At 42.8% G+C, this 9,748-nt stretch overlaps 1 protein-coding gene across 1 annotated transcript; it reads left to right on the top strand.

Moving 5' to 3' along the window:
* Window positions 1-3,104: 3,104 nt before the first annotated feature.
* Window positions 3,105-4,691, top strand: CHRM5 (cholinergic receptor, muscarinic 5). Its single transcript, XM_010140479.1, has one exon. The coding sequence runs from the start codon at window positions 3,105-3,107 to the stop codon at window positions 4,689-4,691; it is 1,587 nt and encodes a 528-aa protein (XP_010138781.1).
* The last annotated feature ends 5,057 nt before the right edge of the window (window positions 4,692-9,748 follow it).

Here is a 9,748-nt window from a genome sequence, read left to right as displayed (position 1 = left end):
TCTGCTGGGCAGCTTCCAGCCACTCTTCCCCAAGCCCGTAGCATTACAGGGAGTTGTTGTGACCCAAGAGAGGACCTGAAGTTAGTTTTCTGGAGCAAATGAGGGAAAAAGCAACCGAGCCCCAGCCAACAGGGTGTTGCACGCAAGCCTGCGCTATGTGAAGGGCATGAGGTGACTGTAGTCACTGGAGGAGTGTCTGGCTCTGAGGACACAGAGCATGGACACTGGAACAGCTCTGGCTGGTTTGTCCTGCTCTGCTTGAACTAGATGGGCACCCGCTGGCCTCAGGAGAATCCACCAGTTCCCTGACAGCAGTCTTGCCCGATCACTCTTGAACACACAGGCTGTCGTTTGACAGCACATAATAACATCGAGCTGGTTTTGAGGAGTTTATAAACCCAGTAGTCTTTACAGCAGAACGCCACCAAACCGCCGGTACTGTGAAATCACGGGCTGCAGTGTCTCCGCACTACTACCTGTAGTAAGGGCTGCTTCGTTCTGGCGCACAGGGTGCAGCAAATCAGTACATTAGCCCAGCTTGACTCTAGTGCAACACAAGCAAGCGAATCAAGTAACAGGGAGCTGCACTGGCGAGCGCGTTGGAAAGACATCTCACCGATTCCTCGTGCAGCCAGCACAGGTCAGGCAGACCCAGCGCTGAGCTCCAGCTAATAAAACCTGTCGAACCCAAGCTGTGCCAGCATCTGTGGTACAATTAATCCGTGACACGAACAATCTGCCTGCAGATAACTCTAAGCTGACTATATGTACAAATTTAACAACTCACATTAATTAATACCTACAGCTACATTGAAAAAAAACATCGCTCGTATTTGGCAACAGATAGCAAAGATCATTACAACTCACACGCGTGGAGTTCGTGCATCAATAATTATGAGACAGATAGCAAAGTCGTGATACCGTACGTGTGCATTTTGATTTTGTAATTTAATTTTGATCTCCCTATTATTACCATCTCCTTTGACAGACAATTAACATAAATTACGTTACCATAGCACACAAAAGTCTGTACACAAACAGCGAACGAAAGGCAACACCGCCAAGTGTTAGCACGGACCTGTGAGGGAAAAGATTATAGAGTACGGAGAGATGACGAGGACGGTCAACGTGCCAAGGAGACATCTTTGCACACTAGCAGCTTAGCTACTGACAGTTTTATAGGTGTCACAGTTAACCAGCCCATCAGAGAGGGAAGGCCTTGCTGGATGATAACGAGAGAGATTTTTATTTAGAAATTAGTTACAGTTCCTGCACCGTATTACCAGTGTTTCGCCTGTTGCTGTGAAGTCTGCAGTCCACCCGCGGAAGCTTCGGCAATCTTTCTTCCTGAATCCTAATGTGGGAGGGTAAGTGTCCTAAGAGTGGGACACGCTTGCTACCTATAGCAAAAGACAAAGCATTACAGGTGACAGCATCAGGGCAATTTCTAGTCTCCTCTCTTCTGAGAAAAGTGTAATCTGCTGGGAAAAAAAGGCAGAATGTTCAAACAATCACCTGCAATCATTCTGAGCGGCTGCTCAACCCCAGGTGTTAGGCAAATGTACGTGTTGGGAGAAGTTTATCCATGTGCCTGACATTCATAGCTGGTGCCTTCTCAAGACCACCTGTAGCCTTGCTGAAATCTTTCAACTTGCAAAAAAGCCGTGAGACCTCGCAGTGTTTGAGGTGTGTTAGCTGTCAAGGTCTGGAGCACAGCCCCCTTCTGGGAGAACTGTTATAACTTAGCTGGCTGAATCCAAGGTCAGCTGCTCTGCTGATGAGACAGCTTGTGAAGAAAGCTGGAAGTGAGAGCCTCCCCCTCCTTTCCCTTGGGAACTGCTTTTAAGCTGAGGCTGCACCGCTGGCCCTTGCCTGTGCTACGTCACAGCTGGGCAGCAGTTACATCTACTCCTGCCTCCTACCTCCTCAATCCTGACACAGATCCTGGCTCAGACCTGCTGCCTGGGCTTCCTGACTTGGTTCAGGACCTGCCTCAGCACACTGGACTTGCTGTGGAATCCTCGGGCTATGTCTGCCCCTGATCCCTGTCTCTGGCCCTGATTGTGAACCAAACGTGCCGTGCTACATCCTGATGCTTCTTGGTGAGGTCTCTGCTCCTTGGTATCATGCTCCTCTTGAGGCTCACCTTCCCTTGCAGAGCAGCTGACCCTTGCTGCCCCCTGACATTGCCTCACTAGACCCATTACCACACTGCTACGCTTAAAAATTTAACCACACGGAGCTGTTGATGTGTGGAACAACTGTGCTGACTGTCCATAGAAAAAGAAGCAGCCTGAGCTGCTTATCTCTGCTACGTGAGGTAGCAGAGACACAGATTCATCTCTCACAGCTCAGCTCCCTGTCACAGCCATGCAGCTGCTCCACACACCTTTGTTTTCACAATAGATGAATTCCTACACTGCAGGGTTGTTTAAAGATTTGCGCCCAGCCATCAAGACAGCGCTGACTTGGGGGAAGTCTTTGCAGAATGCAGAACCAGGATGAAATGTCCTTCCTGGCATGAGGCTTGTTAGGACTGTCTTGGCATTTCAGCTCTTCTTGGCCGCTAAACTGGCTCTGCGGGTCATAGAAAGCCGAAGAAATTTTCCAAAGATAATTTCTGAAATCTTGATATGTCTTCTACATAGTACAGCAGGGAACAACACAGCGGCTCCCTGTCTAATTGCGCTGCAAAACTGTAACTAGCTGTCTTTAAAAATATGTAGAATGTCTCCTAATATATTCCAAATACAAGAGCTGGCGTGACTGACTGACTTAAGAAACAACAGCACTTTCAATTGCATGTAGAAATGTCCTAAGATGCTAGAGTACATTGTCTTAGGATGTTCCTTTGCGCAGTTTAGTTACATTCACAGGGGTAGAAACAATAATCAAAATGCAAAAAGAGAGCACAAATAATTTGATAGATTGTTTTACAAGAGTTTTATGGTAGCTGTGCTGGAAGTTTGTGCTATGTAACGAGCTGCTTTCTTTTCCTGTTTTTTCCTTTGATGTTTACAGCTGTCTCCAAAAGAATGTTTTCAAGTACAGAAAGCAATTTTCAACAGTGCTGAGATCCTGATGACAATACACCAAGAACAAGAATGGAAGTGAATTTATTCAGCAATTCCACTGTTGTGAACAGTTCATCCATCAACCATAAGCAGTTAGAGGGGCACAGTCTCTGGGAAGTCATCACCATTGCCACTGTAACTGCAATTGTGAGCTTGATAACCATAGTGGGAAATATTCTTGTGATGATATCCTTCAAGGTTAACAGTCAGCTCAAAACTGTCAACAATTACTACTTGCTCAGCCTTGCCTGTGCAGATCTCATCATTGGAATATTTTCTATGAACCTTTATACGTCCTATATACTCATAGGCCACTGGTCCCTTGGAAGCCTTGCCTGTGACCTGTGGCTAGCACTGGACTACGTAGCTAGCAACGCCTCGGTAATGAACCTCCTAGTCATCAGTTTTGACAGATATTTTTCCATAACAAGGCCTTTAACTTACAGGGCCAAACGCACCCCCAGAAGAGCTGGCATCATGATTGGTCTGGCTTGGCTAATTTCCTTCGTGTTGTGGGCACCCGTAATCTTGTGCTGGCAGTACTTTGTGGGTGAACGAACAGTACCACCGGAAGAGTGCCAGATACAGTTTTTGTACGAGCCCATCATCACCTTTGGTACTGCAATTGCTGCTTTTTACATCCCAGTGTCCGTGATGACCATTCTGTATTGCCGCATCTATAAAGAGACGGAGAAACGTACCAAGGACCTTGCTGAGCTGCAGGGTTCGGAGTCGGTGGCTGAGTTTGAGATGATAAAGCCTCAGAAAGCTCTTCTGAAGTCTTGCTTCAGTTGCAAGCAACAAAACTTAGTCAAAAGAGAGAGGTGTCAGGCTTCCTGGTCTTCATCGAGTCGAAGTACGTCAGCTACGGTGAAAACCTCTCAAGCAGCAAGTACTTGTAACGACTGGGCTAAGGCAGACCAGTTAACCACCTGCAGCAGCTACGCATCTTCAGAAGAGGAGGATAAACTTGCCGCTGATTCAGTTTTCCAAGTGACTTACAGAAGTCCATCTAAAGGTAAGGCAGAAGAGTTTAATGAGAGCATAGATATTGTTGACAAAGATCAACAGGAAGAACATGATTTCGAGAACCAGAAATACTTTTTGTCACCCGCTGAAGGCCATGTACAAAAAGGTAAAAAATGTGTGGCCTATAAATTCCGATTGGTGGTTAAGGCTGATTGCACCCAGGAAGCCAACAACGGTTGCCGTAAAGTAAAAATAACTCCTTGTTCTGCTGCTCTGTCAAAGGATCCTTCCATCAAAAGCATAGATCCAAATATCAATAGCCAAATCACCAAAAGGAAACGGATGGTTCTTATAAAGGAACGCAAAGCAGCACAGACTTTAAGTGCCATTCTTCTGGCTTTCATTATCACATGGACTCCCTACAACATCATGGTTTTGATCTCCACCTTCTGCTCTGACTGCATCCCCCTGACTCTGTGGCACCTTGGATATTGGCTATGCTACGTGAACAGCACTGTTAACCCCATTTGTTATGCCCTTTGTAACAAAACTTTCAGGAAAACTTTTAAGATGCTGCTTTTCTGCCAGTGGAAAAAGAAAAAAGTGGAAGAGAAACTATATTGGCAAGGCAATACCAGACTGCCATAGCTGCTCTTATGTAAGGCACAAGGGGGAGAACTGTTACGGAGGTAACCTAACACATTGACTGTAGTTCTGTCTTTCCAAAGCTGTTGTTTTATATGTCTAGGGGTTAAAATTCTGCAGAAAATAAAACTTTGCATGAGAGTAGTGTGCTTGGGATAAAGAAGTCAGTGGCTGCTGTGAGCAACACAGGGTGGTTTTGATAATGCAGTAGATCTGCATTGAAGTTGCTGTGTTCGGGGTCTTCCGTCCTTTCTTTTAGACCGAGAATATGCAGAGTAAATTATAAACTACTTGAAATTAGAGTGGGACAGTCATCCAGCCATCAGGTCAGGTCATCCAGTCTATCTGTTGTCAGAACTGTTTTTTCCTGTAGTTCCTTTCTAGTGTGTCATTTATTTAGTTTTCAATGTACCGAGCAACAAAGCTCGCACTGCTTCTGTTTTGAGGCTTTTTCCACCTGCTGTTGGAATGAAAGGACTGTTTAAAGTGGAAAACGCTGTCATCCCCAATACCAAATGCTTAGGGAGATTCATAATACTCCAGATGAACATGCTTATTATTGGAGAATATAACACTGAGAAAATTTCCATTTTAAGGCTGACTGTTTGTGGAGACAAATGAAGGGCTCATAGCGGAGGAAATAGATGATGTATTTTGTATAAGAAGCAGCCAGTCCCAATCTCAGCTCCACCACGCACATCACTGTCGCCTGTACAAAATGGTGATGGTTAGCAAATACCTCCAAACTTCTCCATGTCCCAATGCTTCTGAAGGGAATTTTTAAATTTTATGCAGTAGTGACAATGGTACAAACCAGAACCAACTGTGAAGTGCAATGGACAACTGACATAAATCTACTTTACAACACAAGGAAATACTTTTTTGCAATCTCCTTTGTTGCACCTTCCCTTGCTCCAAAAATTTCCATTATTGATGGAATGAGAAAAATATTGATGCCAAGTACATCTGCCTGCGTATTATGAAATTATTGTAAACAGTGACAGAATTGGCATATCTGGATGAGGAAAGATTTTTGAAGTGGTTTTTTAATATTTTTATAAAACTATGAAGGACACTTTGCACTTTCATAGCCCTTTTTACCTTTAAATAATTTCACAAGTACTAGTCAACATCGGGTGTTTGGGAACATAAGCTATCTCCAATCACTAGCTTTTGGTCCATCGGAACCACGTCTGCTACAGTCCTGGGGGCTGGAGGCAACCCCTCTGACAGCTGTGGGACAGCTGTGGCTGCGGGGACTAGACCGTACCGAGCTGAGATTCCAGCGCCTCACTGGGCTTTGGGATGGTGGTGTGGAAGGTTCTGTGGGCGGGGGTGTCGTCGTGGACTAGACCGTACCGAGCTGAGATTCCAGCCACTCACTGGGCTTTGGGATCGTGGTGAGGACGTTTCTGTGGCAGGGTTGAACGGCATGCGCCTGTCTGATGTCCGTGTTAGATTAAAGCAGCACTGACGACCGCAGAAGGGCGTTGGAACAGAGCTGGTGACCTGGCTCCTTGTGGTGGGAGCGATCATCAAGCCTCAGAAAAGGCCAGGAGAAGACAAAGCTAATGGTGACAGGAGTCATAAGGAATGATGGCCCAAAGTAAGCAAATGTTTATGAATAAATGAGAAAGATCTCTATGCACACAGCGTTCAGATTCAGTTCTAGCTTTTCTATCAAAAGTTGGGGCGGTATGCTCTGGAATATTAGTTTGGGCCAATCTTCATATTGGACCTACTATGTGATTTAGTGGACATTGCAGTGGTAACACGACCCACTTGCACATTTCAGGGGTTGTACTGGTTATCCTGAACGTACCATTGCGCTCAGTGAAATTGTTCACATAATTTATTAAACTGTCATACCATCTAAAAGTCTCCCTACAGATAAATAATTCCTCCATGTCAACAACCACAGTACAAGTAATTAATATTTTTTTATCCCCAGCCTCCAGAGGGGAAAATTGTGTCAGTGAAAGATTACCAGTAGTAATGTGAAAATATGTTCTCTGCATCGACGATTGATTTTGTATCACACCATACTGTGCCTACTATTTTTGTCCTTATAAAAGGAGAGCGTGGGTCTTTATAACGACCCTTTCATCATCTTTCCTCTATCACTGTTGAGGGCTTTTCCTGCGTACAGCAACTGTGTACAAGCTGGTTATTACGGTGGGTTCATTTTATGTTACATTGCATCAAACATTGGTAAACGGTGTCTGATTTTTAGCAAAGGAGTGTGTCCCTCTGTGGCACAAGCTGTAGTTAAAGGCAAAATTTCTGAGGTAGTACAGCTCCCGTAGGTGCGGTGTTGCTGAAGTAACACATTGACTTCTACTGAAATTAAATGGTATTTATTTTTGTTGTTCGTTTTGGCTTCTGTTGGATAAGAGTGTTCTGTAAATGTTTACGGACTCTGTGCTCAGTAATTGTATTAGAATACGTGGTGATGGGTGCAACAACATTGGTTCAATGTAACTGTGAACTGTGCGCTCAGACTATGCTGCTAGTACTTCACCGTGTGAGACGTTACGTGGCCAAACATTGTAAATACCTAGAATTATATAAAGAGATGTGCGTTGCTTTAGCGTGATGTAGGGTGTTTATTCTTAAAAAAACCCCAAAATCTCAAAAAGAAGAACGTGATCCTTATCAGAGTATCAGTTAATTATATTTTGTTTTCAAATTGCATTTTGTACCTTTAAAAAGTGTGGTGGGATTTTTACAGTGTAGAACAGTCTTGTTGTCTGTATTTCTGTCCTTTCGATGAACCTTTTACCGATCCTGTAACTGATTACGGTCCTGGTCATGGACTGCTGAGAAGATCTTTTGTAAAATTACATTTTATTTATGCCTAATTACATGCACATACATATGTAGAGATATGTTGTTTATGTATTATCAATATAGATGCATAAATATACACCGCTAACCAAGCTTTTCAGAGATCCAGCACACTTTAATATTTTTCATATTGATTTTTCCCACAAACCGGGGCTATCATTTTTGCGTCTCCCTTTTCATACATACCAGGCTCTCTGTGTATTCCAGATCCCCATAAATTATCCAGTAACATTCATTTTCTGTAAATATAATTTATGATTCTAGATAAATACTTTGAAGAGTTGTGAGAATTTTAAACTGGGTATAGAACACGTGGTTACAGTTGTGCACTTCCTGTGACTACTGAGCACAGAATGAAGTGCTTTGCGAAGGATGAAAAGTCAAGATAGAACCTAAATGCGGGGGGTTCCTTTATAGAAAAATCCTGTGGAAGTGAGGACTGATGAAATCAAAAGGGTTCTAGAGAAAATTCTGTAATAACCTGTAAAATATTGCAATCATTGGAAGGTGTGTGAGAATCTGGCTATGTGGCCAGGAATTCCAGGAGACTGGCAGCACTCGGGTGATTTTCTTGTATCCTCATCACAACTTTGGAGTTACAGCAGAGCCCACATTAAATTAAGCCAGTGCCATAAACTCAGTTCAGCTCCTATCCATTTCTTCCCCTCTCCCACTTCTGTCTTTGAACATAATTTTGGGGGAAAAAAAAAAATCAGATGCTGCAGAATAGACACGTAGGCTGTATTGTCCTCCCCCACGTACCAGACCTGTATCTCTGAAAATGTTGCAGTGAATTGTAAAAAGCAATAATTGCTTTCTTGCCTTTCCCACCTCCCAATTCGTTTACCTTCTTAACTAATCTTGGTCTTTTCAAACCAAACTTTTCAACACAATTTATTTTCTGTGACGTAATTTGGATAGAAATTATGAGATTCCATTTTTAAATTAAAAAGCAGGAGTTTGCCAGCATCTGTTGGTTGAGTTTCTGTGATTGAAGCATCTAAGAAAACGTACAAGACATTCTAGTTATTATCCTCACATTTTGTATGACGCAACAGTGAAACCTCTTCAGTTGTTATTCAGCTATTCCAATAAAAACACAGAAATGTGTGACATAACCCAAACAGCTGTAATAGAAAACGAGGACTTCAAGATTGTCAACACTTAAATCCTTTGATTTATTATTTTAAAACAGGTACATTTGCCATGAAAATTAAAGATTCTCTCTTCATTTTATAATCAGAAAAAAGGCACTGTTAACAGAATGTCAAGGTTGAGTGCCAAAACAAGAGAAGCCAGCAAATGCAAAATAAAGCAGCACTCCTCTCTTCTCACACGGGTATTAAATAAAGAAAAAGCTGAAGCACATCATGGAACAGGGAGAAGCAACAGACAAAAGATGGTAAACAAAGTGGAGTAATATTCAGAAAGAAATGGAGTAATAAGTAAACAATGGCAAAATCAATTGAATCTTTTAAAAAGGGTATTGGCTGAGTTTCTTGGGGAAAAAGCTTTGGATTAGCAGCTTTAAATGGGAAAGCAGATGATCCAATTACTCTGGGTGCTTTAAAAAGAAGGAAGAAAAGAAAAGCCTATGCTGAATACTTCATTGTGTATGGGATCCTTAAAAAGAGAGAAAAGACAGTCAGCGAAGGGGAAGAGAAGCCACGGGAGATGAGGCTAATTAAATTTTATACATTAAAGTTATATATTAAAATACTTTTCACTAAAGGTAAAAAGGAAAGGCCCTGCAGTACACAATATTCTCCAATATGCAGTTTGTGTATGAAGTTATTTCACTGGAAATGTCCTTCCTTCCATGATACGTGAAGATGTGCAGTTATAGATCAGCCACGAACATTCGTACCAGAGCCAAACCTGAAATGCACATATATTCATGTGTATCTTGTACAAGATCTTGTATCATACCCAGATTTCATACCCGATACCTCTTACGGCTAAAATACTATAAAATTAATTATTTAAATCTTCTGGAAGAGGCCTTGGTTTCTGACAGTAACTCCTCCCCTGTGCGGTTGGTAGGTGTCTTACATCCTGGTCGAGCCCTGGACACTCTGCTATCATGAAATTTTTGCAGAGGCCCAAATGAAATTTTCAAACGCGATTACTTAGTGTGATAGTTCAGTCACTGTGAGTTCACTTCACTCGCTGGACAAAGAACCCGTGTTCTTCTCCAAGCAAACGCAGCTTGT

Source organism: Buceros rhinoceros, unplaced genomic scaffold, assembly GCF_000710305.1.
Source record: "Buceros rhinoceros silvestris isolate BGI_N320 unplaced genomic scaffold, ASM71030v1 scaffold1227, whole genome shotgun sequence".
Classification (NCBI taxonomy): Eukaryota; Metazoa; Chordata; class Aves; order Bucerotiformes; family Bucerotidae; genus Buceros; species Buceros rhinoceros.
This window is presented reverse-complemented; position numbering and strand designations above follow the sequence as displayed.